This window comes from Lepus europaeus, chromosome 5 (genome assembly GCF_033115175.1).
Source record: "Lepus europaeus isolate LE1 chromosome 5, mLepTim1.pri, whole genome shotgun sequence".
Taxonomy (NCBI): Eukaryota; Metazoa; Chordata; class Mammalia; order Lagomorpha; family Leporidae; genus Lepus; species Lepus europaeus.
In genome coordinates, this window is record NC_084831.1 from 62,427,163 (window position 1) to 62,441,919 (window position 14,757).

General features: G+C 39.6%; 1 protein-coding gene across 5 annotated transcripts in view; it reads left to right on the top strand.

Annotated features, from left to right (window-relative positions):
• Window positions 1-14,757, top strand: part of SRSF11 (serine and arginine rich splicing factor 11) — a 50,207-nt gene that overhangs the window by 31,907 nt on the left and 3,543 nt on the right. For all 5 annotated transcript variants that reach the window (XM_062191531.1, XM_062191530.1, XM_062191532.1 and 2 more), the window contains 4 exons: window positions 754-881; window positions 3,168-3,249; window positions 7,326-7,457; window positions 12,511-12,600. In XM_062191531.1, the coding sequence (XP_062047515.1) occupies window positions 754-881; window positions 3,168-3,249; window positions 7,326-7,457; window positions 12,511-12,600 (432 nt within the window). The remainder of the gene's footprint in view (window positions 1-753; window positions 882-3,167; window positions 3,250-7,325; window positions 7,458-12,510; window positions 12,601-14,757) is intronic.

The following is a 14,757-nucleotide window of genomic DNA, read 5'->3' on the forward strand; positions in this document are numbered from 1 at the left end:
GGAGCTTTTTAAATTGGTAATTTGTTGGTACGTTAAATTTGCTAAATGGTAAATTTGGTAAATGTCACTGTCAATAAGTTGCAGACCACAGATGACTTTACTAGTTAGTGGCCGTTTTCTTAAAAATTACCTTAAAATTAAAATTCAAGCATAATCCCACCATCCAACTGACAAAATATCACCAGCACAGTTGAAGCTCCCAGTATATCCATTCTTGGTTACATTACCACTCTCCCACAAATAACTAGCATACTGCTAAATTTGAATATGTATAATTTCTCTTTCATGTGTAAAACCTCTTAAGGGACATTTTAGTGTTTCCAGTCAGTATTTCATGTGTAACTTTGGGGCATTTTTCCTCTGCCTCAGTTTCTTCACATCTTCAAAATAAAAAGTAGTGCTTTCCACCAAACAGAAGTATGATGTTGTTAATCATGTAAGGGAAAGGTCAGTTAAATTTTTGTGTCAATACATTGCCTTGTACTAACATTTCTTAAAAGGTCTGTGGTAATATATGGTCGGCAAAATTAAATGAATATTTTCCTTATTCCAGATATCTCAGTCATTAAAATGCAGGTGCACATTGTAAATATTCAAAATGACACTTTACAATATATTGTTAACCTAAATTGTGGAATCCTCACCCTTTTTTATAAGGAGTATTTTTCAAAAATAATGTTATGTGGAACATACACATTTGAAATGCTGGAGTACACTTAAAATATTTCAGATCTCAATTCTTACCTGTTTCAGGTTGAATCATGTAGCTGCTGGTCTTGTTTCACCAAGTCTGAAATCTGATACCTCTAGTAAAGAAATAGAGGAGGCTATGAAAAGAGTACGAGAAGCACAGTCCCTGATTTCTGCTGCTATAGAACCAGGTAAAATATGTTTGTAGAGTTTTGTGAAAGATTAAATCCTAGATTATTGCCCAAAGTAATTATATAAATCTGGAAGTATGTTAAATATATGTTTTTTTTTTCCTAATTTCCCAAATTCTGAAAAGATTATGTGTGAGCCATTGTTGTGTTATAGCAGGTTATGCTTCTGCTTATGATGCTGACATCCCTTATCAGAGTGCCACTTTGAGTCCTGGCTGCTGTGTTCCTATCCAGCTTCCTGCTGATGTGCCTGAGAAGGCAACAGAAGATGACCCCAAATACTTACGTCCCTGCCACCCATGTGATAAACCCTGATGATGTTCCTGCTTCCTCTCTTTTGCAGCCATTTGGAGAATGAACCATTGGATAGAGAAGCACTCTGTCTCTCTCTGCCCCTCTGCCTTTGAAACAGATAAATATTTAAAAGGATTATTTAGTGACATACCACCCAGACATGTGTAAATAACTGGAGATACTTCTGATTATTACACTAGTAATAACTACATCTTAGAAGAGGACCTGAAATGTTGCTGGTTGTCCAGGGCAACCACCACAACAGTGATTGAAATAGTACAAAATGTCAGTAGTGCCTAATGTTATCTAATATTTGGTGTAAGATTTGGGTGATTTTAGTCAGATGTCTTGGTTGACAAACAGGCATTTTTACCAGGTTCTTTCAAAGTCATTTATTTAAAGAAAACTAAACATTCTTTGCAAATTGCCTTTTTGAGTTGAAAGTAAATGGTATTCCCACTGTCCATCCATGATCCTAGATTTGTTCTTCCACGTTGATTCAGGTTTTACTGTTTACTTCAAAGTATCATGGGTATGTTCTTAGTATTAGGAAAATGATTTTATTTTAAAGACTAATACTGGATAAACTGTTACCAAACACTTTACATGTATCACATAATTTAATTAGTAAAATGTCAGATAATTGGCCATAGTCAAGTGGAAAATAGGAGCTTTATTTATCTATTTTAAAGCTTTCTTTGTTTAGAAAGAGTTACAGAGAGTGAAGGAGATAGAGATCTTCATCTTTTGATTCACTCTAGCCAGCACTGGACCAGGCTGAAGCCAGGAGCTTCTTTCAGGTTTCCCACATGGGTGGCAGTGGCCCAAACAGCTGGACCATCTTCCACTGCTTTCCTAGGCTGTAACAGGGAGCTGGATTAGAAGTGGAGCAACCAGGTCTTGAACCAGTGCCTGTATGGGATTCCAGCATTGTAGATGGTGACTTTACACACCACACCACACCACACCACAGGCCCAAGTTGGAAGCTTATGAGACACAGCTGATTCTGTGTAATTCCAAAGCTACCTTAAACATCATACTCTTAACTGCTTCTATTTTCATTGAAAATTTATGGGCTTGTTTGAGTTTTTTTCCTGAGAACTTTGTATATTTATTGATCATGAAGTAACCTAAATGTGAAAGAGAACTCAATTTCATTTTAATGGTAGCTCATATATGAAAAAATGAAGTGGCTTTATATTTTCTTTAGGTTCTAAGTTAAAGAAACATTTTTGTTATTTAAAATCTAGGTAATAAAACAACTGTAGATCAGTTTTTCCTACATGTACAACAATGGAACATTGATGGCAAGTGATTAAATAGATTTCAGGAAGAGAGCTGGGTTGCTGAGATCTAATTCAGTAGTACACTGAAATTAAAGTGAATCATTTGTGACTTTCTGGATTTGGGGGCCAAATAGGGAATCTGTTATCCACTTTGATCTAAATATACATACCATGCTTGTTAACAAAGGAATATAAAGTTATGTGGTGGAGAAAGTTCTCTAGACACCAAACCTGTGGTGCATAAACAGTAAGGAACATGTTACTAGAATGTGAACTGCCATATGTTAATGTTTTTATTTATTTACAATAATTGTTTTTATTAAATATATTTAAGTCCTGGTTAATAAGATTTTTTATATAAGTACATGAAAATTAAGCTTTAACTCGGCTGAATTATAACTACATTTGTGAAGAATCTAAGAAAGGAAAAGAGACTCATTTAAAAATCTAACGAGTAAATCAGAAAGCAAAAGAATAAGAACAACACCCTTTTCATAGCATGTTTTATGAGAAATACTTCATAGGCTTCTACACCTGGAATGTGAGATGCTCAAAAGAACCTAATAACTTCAGTAGACTTCAACATTGTGATTATAAGTGATCACTTTAAGATACAAACATATCTAGAAATTGTTAGAATAACTCCTGAAGGGAATAATGTTCCTATTTGATTTTAAGTGTAGATTCCTTTTCTTTCAAATGTAGATAAGAAAGAAGAAAAAAGAAGGCATTCGAGATCAAGATCACGTTCCAGGAGGAGGAGGACTCCTTCATCTTCTAGGCACAGGTTAGATTGTTTCTTAAAATCACTTGTAACTTAGACAAAGATAATTTCTGTATGCACCCTCTTTAATTGCTGTGAAGCCACTACTTCCTGGTTAAAGTATGTTTCAGTAACTGTTTATGTTAACAGTGTGTGTGAATTTGTGTTGGCATAAAAGGAGAAAAGATGCAGACTAAATAAATGCATTAAATCCAAAAAAATAGGTGGTACAATGAGTTAGGTATGATGAGTTGGTGCTATGGGAAGAATTTTGACTTGAATTCTAGACAACCTACGTCTGTTAAATTGAGATTTGTTAAAATTTAGAATATTTGCAAATAACTCTTAAGATTATACTTAGTATTACCAGACAAACTTACAGTATCATTCTTATTATAAAAGTTGCCAAATACTTACATTTATCTGTTACTCAGTAGCAAAAAATATGGTACTTGATAATAGCACCTCAGATCTCAGAAAAACTGAAGTGTTATGAAACTTTAAATTTGTCATAAAAGCACAAGTTTTTATTACTGGCAGCAAATTTGGTTGTTTTCCTTGATATAATTTACCTCATTCATTTTCAGGAAAATGTCTGCTAAGTAGCCAAGTTTAAGCAACCAGTTTGTTGTTTCTTGAAAGTGGTATTCATGGAAAAGCAACTAATTCAACTCACAAATTAATCACACAAATATCTTTCTTGATAGATCCATCTAAAGTGATTTATAATTTCCATTTTATTAGAGATATTACTTAAGAGACTAGAATTAATGTTGCTACTACTTTAATAGTATGCAAAGAACTAGATTTAATGAAATTAACTGCCTCATCAAAGCCACCTTTAGGGACTAAAGGCATAGCATAGGGTCTGTGGCATAGCAGGAATGCCAGCATCCCATATGAGCACCAGTTTGTGTCCCAGCTGCTCCATTTCCATTCCAGCTCCCTGCTAATGCACCTGGGAAAGCAGTGCAAGATGGCCCAGTGTTTAGGCCCCTGCATCCACATGGAAGACCCAGAAGAAGCTCCTGGCTCTTGGCTTTGGATAGGCCCATCTCCAGCAATTGAAGTCATTTGGGGAGTGAACCAGCGGGTGGAAGACCTCTTTCTGTCTAATTTTGACTTTACAGACCCCATAAAATCTTGGAGTAGTCAGAGTTCCTTAGACACAATTTGATAACCGTTACTCTTATTCATCACCAACTGTTGCAATGGTTGCTTGTAATTGCATTATAGTTGTAGAGTGGCATTCAGAACTAGAATACTCCAGCTGACCTCAGTTATTCCAACTAGTTTTAGATTCATTTTACATATTTCCACCATTTGACTTTTCTTTTTAAGATTTATTTATTTGAAAGGCAGAGTTCCAGAAAGGGAGAGGGATGGAGGGAGAGTGGAAGGGAGAGGAGGAGAAAGAGGTCTTCCATCCGCTGATTCACTCCCTAGATGGACACAATGCCAGAGCTATGCTGATCTGAAGCCAGGAGCCAGGAGCTTCTTCTGGGTCTTCCACATGGGTACAGGGGCCCAAGGATTTGAGCCATCTTCTGCTTTCCCAGGCCATAGCAGAGAGCTGGATCGGAAGTGGAGTAGCTGGGACTCGAACCAGTGCCCAGAAGGGATGCCGGCCCTGCAGGCCAGCAGCCCCCACCATCTGACTCTTAAACTTTTTTTTTTTTTTTTTTTTATTCTTCGTCCCCTAGCTGATCTCATCTGAAACATATTTCTATCAGTTGTCTGCTTTCTCATAACTTCTTTTACTATCTTGGTTCTTCTTAACAATTTGTCATAAGTAGTTCCAAATATACCCTAAAATAAGAGATGATTAAAAAAAAGTTTATTTAGTTCAGTACAATGGGCTTTGAGCCAGTTATTTTAGAGAGTTACAGCAATTGAAGCCTTTTACTGCATTAGTAAGAGGAAGAGAGTGTTGAATGTCATACATTTCTGCATGAAAGCACTGAGTTGTACTCTGTACAAGTGCAAGGTGCTATTTTTATGTAACAGATGAAGTAACAGGATCAGAGATTAGATAATACTCCAAGTAACTTGGTTTATAAATAAAAGTTGAACACAATTCCACATCTAGAACTTCTCATCTCTAATACCTTGAAAATGAAAACTTGCAGAAAGTCTAGGTGTATTTGAAATGTTCCACAGAAAAGACTTGATTGGTCACAAGACTGAGCAAAAGATTGAGAATAACAAAGACAGGAAGGAGGAGGGGCTGGTGTTGTGGCACTGGCACCACATATGGGTACCGGTTGGAATCTCAGTTGCTCCAGTTCTGATTTAGCTCCCTTCTGATGCACCTAGAAAAGCAGTGAAAGATGCCCCAAGTGCTTTGGCCCCTATACCTTCATGGGAGACCAGGGAGAAGTTTCTGGCTCGTGGCTTTTGCCTTGCCCAGCCCCAGCTCTTACGGCTGTTTGGGGAGTGAACCAGTAGATGGAAAATCTCTCTGTAATTCTTGACTTTCAAATAAATAAAACCTTTTAAAAGGGGCGGGGGGTGGGGGGAGAGAAAGAACCTTGACAGCATCTGTAGTGCTACTAAAGTTCTTGGAAGACCAAGAAGTGTTTATTGGATGGTTCCCCGGGGATGAGGATGACAAAAAAACATTTCCTTTCTTTGATGTAATGGAAAAGAGGATGGTACAGAAACTGTAATGTTGATGAGAAAATGAGAGTAAATGAGGCAATTTGTATATGATTGTATGTATGTATCCGTTAGACCTACATTGCTTAGAGTTTTTTAAACTATGGATATAAAAAGTGGAACTTCAAGCCGGCGCCGCGGCTCAGTAGGCTAATCCTCCGCCTTGTGGCGCCGGCACACCGGGTTCTAGTCCCGGTCGGGGCACCCATCCTGTCCCGGTTGCCCCTCTTCCAGGCCAGCTCTCTGCTATGGCCTGGGAGTGCAGTGGAGGATGGCCCAAGTCCTTGGGCCCTGCACACCATGGGAGACCAGGATAAGCACCTGGCTCCTGCCATCGGAACAGCGCGGTGCGCCGGCAGCAGCACCTACCGCGGCGGCCATTGGAGGGTGAACCAACGGCAAAAAGGAAGACCTTTCTCTCTGTCTCCCTCTACTGTCCACTCTGCCTGTCAAAAATAAAAAAAATTTAAAAATTAAAAAAAGTGGAACTTCAAAGAACAACAATTAGAAATAGTAAATGATAACAAACTAAGTAGTTTGTATCTATAAAACAGGAATAATATAAAATGATGCAGCTTTTTTTTTTTTTTTTACTTTCTGTCATGTAGTAGTAGTTTTAATTTTGGAGTTCTTGGTTCATTGGGTATGAGAGGACTGGTCTGACAAGTTGACCAAAACAGTAAAAAAGAGGATAAATTCTAAGTGTTTAAAGGTATTGTTGGTGCTAGCATTGTGGTGTAGCAGGTAAAGCCACCACCTTCTATTCCAGCATCCCATATAGGCATCATGTCCTGGCTGCTCCACTTCTCATCCAGCTTCCTGATAATGGAAAAGCAGCAGAGGATGACCCAAGTACTTGGGCCCCTGCCATCCACATGGGTGACCCAGAAGCAGCTCAGGCTCCTGGTTTTGGCCTGGTGCAGCCCTGGCTGTTGCAACCATCTGGAGAGTGAACCATCAGATGGAAAATCTCTGTTTCTAACTCTGACTTTGAAATAAATAAATCTTTAAAAAAAAAAAAAAGTATTATGAGATTGCAAGGTTTTTTGTTTTTGTTTTTTAAGATTTTTTTATTTGAGAAGCAGATTTACAGACAGAGGGAAAGACAGAGAGGTCTTCCATCTGCTTCTATCCCTAAATGGCTGCAACAGCTGGAGCTGAACCAGTCCAGAGCCAGGAGGTTCTTCCTGGGTCTCCCATGTGTGTGCAGGGATCCAAGCACTTGGGCCATCGTCCACTGCGCTCCCAGGCCATCAGCAGGGAGCTGGATTAGAAGCAGAGCATACAGGTCACGAACCAGTGCTCAGGTAGGATGCCGGCACCAACATGTTTATTATATGGAAGGGAATATTCCCACTTAATTGGCAGTTAATTCATATGTCTGGGACTAAGTGAAATGTTTATAACTTAGTATATCTGTTGGCTTCCTTTTACATATTTAGGCGATCAAGAAGCAGATCAAGGAGGCGATCACATTCTAAGTCAAGAAGTAGGCGACGATCCAAAAGTCCAAGACGGAGAAGATCTCATTCTAGAGAGAGAGGTAGAAGGTCAAGGAGCACATCAAAAACCAGGTATAATAGACTCTCAACATTGGATAAGAAGAGAACTTTTAGAATTGCCAAGAACCCAAATACTGTGCTACTTAAAATACAAAAGAGCCAAGGAATTTTGGGAAGTTAAAACTAGACAAGGATTTCTTCCATTCCATTCAACTACTGCAAAGGATTTATTGTTGCCATGCATTTCTTGTATTATACTCAAAAAAAAAACCCTCTATATGACCATATGTAATATATTTAATTTGTCCTTGTATATCCCATTAATCAATGAGTTCAAAGCATTTATTAAGTATCTTTGTTTGCCAGAAACTGAACCATACTAGAATATCACTTATCCCATAATTTGGGACCAGTAGAAAGTTAAAATGAGGATTCATTAAAGCAGGTCCCCACATTCATGTTTTATTTTTACTTAAAACATACTTCCAGTAACCAGTCTTTTATACAAAGTCAGTTGTTTTTAATTAGTATGACTACTGAATATTCAGCCTATAATAGTGAGGCTTTTCATTGTATATTAGTCAATCTCATTAGGCTAATCAAACGAAGTTGCTTAAGGAAATGATTATCATGAAAAGGAGAATTCAACATTCTTTCCCTTAAGAATATTCTGTTTATTGTTTATTTGGAGAGTATGATAAAATTAAAAAGGAAGAACCACTGTTAGGTGATGGTTGCCACTTGGCTAATGTTGTTGGAAGGGGCTTAATTGAGAAGTGACTCCTGAGTATTCAGGTTGCATCCATTTAACAAGATTCTGTGGGGTGCATAGTTTCAGGTAGAAAATGGTGTTTACAATGTTAGCATGAGTTTTTGAAACGGTGAATATTTTTGTATAGGAGAACCAGTAAATAAATTCAGTGTAAGGAGACAGATCGTAGAAAGTGTTGTTTTCAGACTGTGTTTGCACTTGATCCTGGAGGAAACTGGAATGTGAATAAACAGAGTATCTTGAAATTAGGCGATACCTCATCCCCACTTAATGCTGTGTAATTGTTCAGACCTGGTTAATGCCACTCTTAGGATCATTGGTTACTATCCTCACTCTGTCTTTTATGACCTTGTCTAAATATGATCAGAGTCGGCGAACTTGGAAGACTTCCATAGCCTTGGCAACTCATGACGAGAGCCTAGGGTGGTTACTGGTGCCATAAACTAGAGTGTCAATTTGTTGGGTCAACAACAGGAGTCACTGTGCACTTGCTCCTCATGTGGGATCTCTGTCCTTAATGTGCTATACATTGTGATTTAATGCTATAACTAGTACTCAAACAGTATGTTTCACTTTGTGTTTCTATGTGGGTGCAAACTGTTGAAATCTTTACACTAAATTGATCTTCTGTATATAAAGAGAATTAAAAACGGGAAAAAAAAAAATTAGGCAATAAGTACTTGGAAGAACAGAAATGATCATTGAACAGGATGGCCAGTAGGGGAAGCAATGAAACAGAGAACATAGGGTGGGAAGAATGGCGTGAAGTAACAGAAGGAATACTTTGATCTCTAAAATTATGGAATAGGGGGCCGGTGCTATAGCACAGCGGGTTAAAGCCCTGGCCTGAAGCGCCGGCATCTCATATGGGCACCGGTTCTAGTCCCGGCTGCTCCTCTTCTGATCCAACTCTCTGCTATGTCCTGGGATAGCAGTGGAAGATGGCCCAAGTCCTTGGGCCCCTGCACCCACGTGGGAGATGTGGGAGACGCTCCTGGCTCCTGGCTTCGGCCACCTGGGGAGTGAACCAGCGGGTAGAAGACCTCTCTCTGTCTCTACCTCTCTCTGTAACTATTTTTCAATAAATCTTTAAAAAAATAAAATAAAATTATGGAATACTTGAGGATAGGTAAATATGTGTGTTTATGGAAGTTATGGAACTTCTCAGAGTTGAGGATGGTTTTAGTACTAGTTCATTACAATAGCACTGAATAGTCCAAAAGTATGTAGCATCAAAACAAGGTGGAATTGGGGCAGGCATTGTGATTTAGCAGGTTGAGCCACCTCTTTTAATACCCACATCCCTATAATATCACATGCCAATTTGAGTCCCAGATACTCTGCTTCCACTCCAGCGTCCTGCCAGTGCACTGGGAAGGCAGCAGATTATGGCCAGGTATTTGGGTTCCTGTGATCCACGTGGGAAACCTGTATGAAATTCCCAGCTCTGGCCTCAGCCTGTTTCAGCCCTATCTGTTGAAGGCATTTGGGGAGTGAACTAGCTGATGCAAGAGATTTTTCTTTCTTACTTTGCCTTTCAAATAAATAAATTTATCTTTATTTTTTTTTTAAAAAACTTTGGGTGATTATGTTTCTTGTTTTATGAAATACTTGTTTATTTCTTTTGTGCAATTCTGTTTTTTTGGTGTGTTTTTTTGGTGTGTGTGTTTTTTGTTTTTTTTTTTTTTTTTTTTTTTTTTTTTTTGACAGAGTGGACAGTGAGAGAGAGAGAGACAGAGAGAAAGGTCTTCCTGTCTCCATTGGTTCACCCTCCATTGGCCGCTGCACCATGCTAATCCGAAGCCAGGAGCCAGGTGCTTCACCTGGTCTCCCATGCGGGTGCAGGGCCCAGGCACTTGGGCCATCTTCCACTGCACTCCCGGGCCACAGCAGAGCTGGACTGGAAGAGGGGCAACCGGGACAGAATCTGGCACCCTGACCGGGACTAGAACCTGATGTGCTGGCCCTGCAGGCGGAGGATTAGCCTATTGAGCCGTGGCGTCGACCAATTCTCTGGGTGTTTTTTTTTTTTTTTTTTTTTTTTTTAAGATTTATTTTTATCTATTTGAAAGACAGTTACAGAGAGAGGTAGAGACAGAGAGGTGTCTTCCATCCTCTGGTTCACTCCCAAGATGGCCGCAACCACCAGCGCTATGCCAATCAGGAGCCAGGAGCTTCCTCCGGGTCTCCCACGTGGGTGCAGGGGCTGAAAGACTTGGGCCATCTTCTACTGCTATCTATCCCAGGCCATATCAGAGAGCTGGATCAGAAGAGGAGCAGTCGGCACTCAAATTGGTGCCCATGTGGGATGCCGCCACTTTAGGCCAGGGTGTTAACCTGCTGTGCCACAGCACCAGCCCCCAATAAATTGATCTTTAAAAAACAAACACAAAGATAGAGTGGCTTCATCTATGACAGAAATTAACTTGGGCTGTATGTTTGACAAGAATATTGATGATATGAGTGATTTTGGTAGTACATTATGGGCTTTGTACTGATAGTGGAGGTGGATAGAGAAACTGGTAAAGTCATCTGAGAAAATAAGAGACTGTTGAAGAGCCTCAAGACAGTTATTAAAACTATTGATGCTTACCATCAAAACACAAAGAAATTGGCCAAAATCCTAGTTTCTTTCTCAAGACATACTACTGTACATTGTACATTGGAAAGATGTCTTGAGTAAAACACCAGGAAAATGGAATTTTATTTTATTTATTTATTTTTTTTTTTAAGATTTATTTATAGGCTGAAGCCACAGCTCAATAGGCTAATCCTCCGCCTGCGGTGCCAGCACACCGGGTTCTAGTTCCGGTCGGGGCGCCAGATTCTGTCCCGGTGGCCCCTCTTCCAGGCCAGCTCTCTGCTGTGGCCCGGCAGTGCAGTGGAGCATGGCCCAAGTCCCTGGGCCCTGCACCCACATGGGAGATCAGGAGAAGCAACTGGCTCCTGGCTTCGGATTAGCGTGGTGCACCAGCTGCAGCGGCCATTGTGGGGTGAACCAACAGAAAAAGGAAGACCTTTCTGTCTCTCTCTCTCACTGTCCACTCTGCCTGTCAATTAAAAAAAAAAAAAATTATTTATTTTTTTGAAAGAGTTACACAGAGAGAGGAGAGGCAGAGAGAGGGAGAGGTCTTCCATTCACTGGTTCACTCCTCAGTTGGCTGCAACGGCCAGAGCTGTGCCGATCCGAAGCCAGGAGCTTCTTCCATGTCTCCCACGTGTGTGCAGGGGCCTAAGGACTTGGGCCATCTTCTTTTTTTTTTGACAGGCAGAGTGGATAGAGAGAGAGAGAGAGAGAAAGGTCTTCCTTTTTGCCGTTGGTTCACCCTCCAATCGCCGCTGTGGCCGGCGCATCTCGCTGATCTGAAGCCAGGAGCCAGGTACTTCTGGTCTCCCATGCGGGTGCAGGGCCCAAGCACTTGGGCCATCCTCCACTGCCTTCCCGGGCCATAGCAGAGAGCTGGCCTGGAAGAGGGGCCACCGGGACAGAATCCGGTGCCCCAACCGGGACTAGAACCCAGTGTGCCGGCGCCGCAAAGCGGAGGATTAGCCTGTTAAGCCACGGCGCTGGCCATGGGCCATCTTCTACTGCTTTCCCAGGCCATAACAGAGAGCTAGATCAGAAGTGGAGCAGCTGGGTCTTGAACCGGCGCCCCTTTGGGATGCAGCGCTTCAGACCACGGTTGTAACCCGCTGTGCCACAGTTCGGCCCCAAAAACAAAATTTTAAAAGAAGTCATTTTACCGTAAATATAAGACTATTTCAAAAAGGAAATACAGAATTGTTTGATTTGGTGCAGAAAACTAGCAGTGAATACATTTCTTGTGATAAATATACCCTGTGTCGGAGTGCTTGGATTTATACCCTGTCTGCATTCCTGATTACAGTTTCCTGATAATGCAGACCCTGGGAGGTAGCTGTGATGGCTCAAGTAACTCTGGATTCACTTTCTGGCTCCAGGCCCAGCCCTGAATACATGCAAGCATTTGTTAAGTGAGCCAGCAGATTAAAGCTCTCTCTCTCTCTCTCACTCTGCCTCTAAAATAAACAAAAAGCTGAATTCCGTAGTTGTTTCATAATGCACATTTTCCATGAACTCTTAGAAGATCTGTCTGCATGGATTTCACAGTTTTACACCAAAATAAACTAAAACTTTAATTCAATTTTTTCGTAACTTTTTGAACCCCAGCTTTGCCACATGAACTATTATCTCTAAAAATACTTTCTATCAAAATTGTAAATCATGGTGTTATTAGACATAATTTTGCTTTTGTTTTGATTTGCAGCACTATTTAAGTTGCAGTTAACAGAACTTTGTAATGCATTCTTGAATTGTGTTTGTTGATTTATTAGAGACAAAAAGAAAGAAGACAAAGAAAAAAAACGTTCCAAAACACCACCAAAAAGTTATAGTACAGCCAGACGTTCTAGAAGTGCAAGCAGGTAAGACAGAATTATGCATTCTTCACTTTTTGAAAAACGTTTTGTTTCAGGATAATTTTAAATTTATAAAAATTGTGAAGTAATAATGTAAATGGTTCTGAAATATCTCTGACCCAACTTCCCTTATTATTTACTTTTCATATTAGCATGTTTGTCATAATTAATGAGCCCACACATACAGCTTCCCCTCTTTTGTTTTGTTTTTATCCAAACTGCATCTATCCTTCCTAACCTTCCTAGCCAACATTCTCTGTTCAGGTTGAATTGAGTTTTTTGTTTCTCAATTTTAACTTTTAAGTATAAGGGAGAATATGTATGTCTTTTATGTCTGGCTAATTTTACTCACATGATGCCCTCCTGTTCATCCATCTACTTACAAAAAAAATCATAATTTCACTATTTTTATGGCTAAATTATATTCCGTTATATGCACTACTTTTTTTTATCCATTCATGTGATGAAGGACACCTTGTGATGAATGAATAATGAATTGGGCATTTCTTTGATGCACTGATTCATATCTTTTGGACATATACCCTGTAATGCTAGATCATATAACAGTTTTAAGGTTATTTATTTTATCTGAAAGGCAGAGTTAAGAGATTTTCCATCTGCTGGTTGACTTCCCAAATGGCCACAACAGCTGAAGCTGGGCCAGATCGAAGCCAGGAGCTTAATCTGGGTCTCCAATGTGGGTGCAGGGACCCAAACATTAGGGCCATATTCACTGCTTTCCCAGGCCATCAGCAGGGAGCAGGATTGGAAGTGGAGCATCCAGGAATTGATGTGGTGCCCATATGGGATGCAGGCACTTAACCTGCTATACCATGGCACCAGCCCCTAAATACCGTTAATATATAATTGAACCAGTTTACATTCCCACTAACAGTGAATGAGAGTTCCTGTTTCAGGCTGGCATTGTGATTTAATGGGTAAAGCTGCCACCTGCAGTGCCAGCATCCCACATGGTCATTGCCTCATGTCCCAGCTGCTCCACTTCTGATCCTGCTCCCAGCTAAAGGCCTGGGAAAAAGCAGCAGAAAATGTCCTGAAGGTTTGAGCCCCTATCACCCACATGGGAAACCCTTATGAAGCTCCTGCTTTGGTCTAGCACAGCCCTGGCCGTTGTGGCTATCTGGGGAGTGAACTAGCTAATGGAAGATATCTCTGTCTCTGTCTTTCTGATTTTCAAATAAATAATAAAATTTTTTTTAAGAATTCTTCTTTCTCCACATCCTCATCAGCATTTAGTATTATTTTTAATGATAGCAGCCACTCTAACAGGAGTGAGATGGTACCTCATCATGATATGGATTTGCATTTCCCTGATGGCAAGTGATATTGAGCCTATTTCATATATTTGTTGGCTGTTTATATTTCTTTTGGCAACTGTTCAAACAGGTCCTTTTCTGTGTCCTTGTTGATTTCTTTTATCAGTGTTTTGTAATTTTAATTGTAGAGATTTTACTTCTTTGGTTAAGTTTATTCTTTATGTTTAAATTTTTTTAAGTTATTGTGAATGTTATTTCTTTTTTGACTTATCTTTTCAGCAAATGGTGTGTAAAAATACTACTGTTTTTTATGTTTATTTTGTATCCTGTGACTTAAATGAATTAGTTTATCTAGTCTTCTAGCAGCTTTTTGGTGGAGTCTTTAAGTAATCCCATGTTTAAAAGAAAAATGGATATTTTGATTGTCTCCTTTCTAATTTTGATGCCCTTTATTTCTTTCCCTTGCCTAATTCTTGATGTTCATATTCCCAGTACTACATTGAATAAGGCTGGTGAAAGTTGATGTCCTTATTTTGTTCCAGATTTCAAGGGGGAAATGCTTTCAGCTTTTCCCTATTCAGTATGATACTGCTGTTGGTTTGTCATTTATTGATTGCCTTTATCATTTTGAAGTATATTCCTTCTGTACCTAATTTTTGAGGATTGTTTATCATGAAGAGATGTTCGATCTCATCAGATAGTTTCTTTGCATCAGTTCAGATGATCAAATGGTTTTTGTTTTTTGTGTTAACATGATTTAGGGCATTTAATGATTTGCAAATGTTACATGACTGTGTCTCTGAGAGAAATCCTGTTTGACTATGATGTATGAACTTTTTGCTGTGGTGTTGTATTTTGTTTGCTAATATTTTGTTAAGAATTTTTT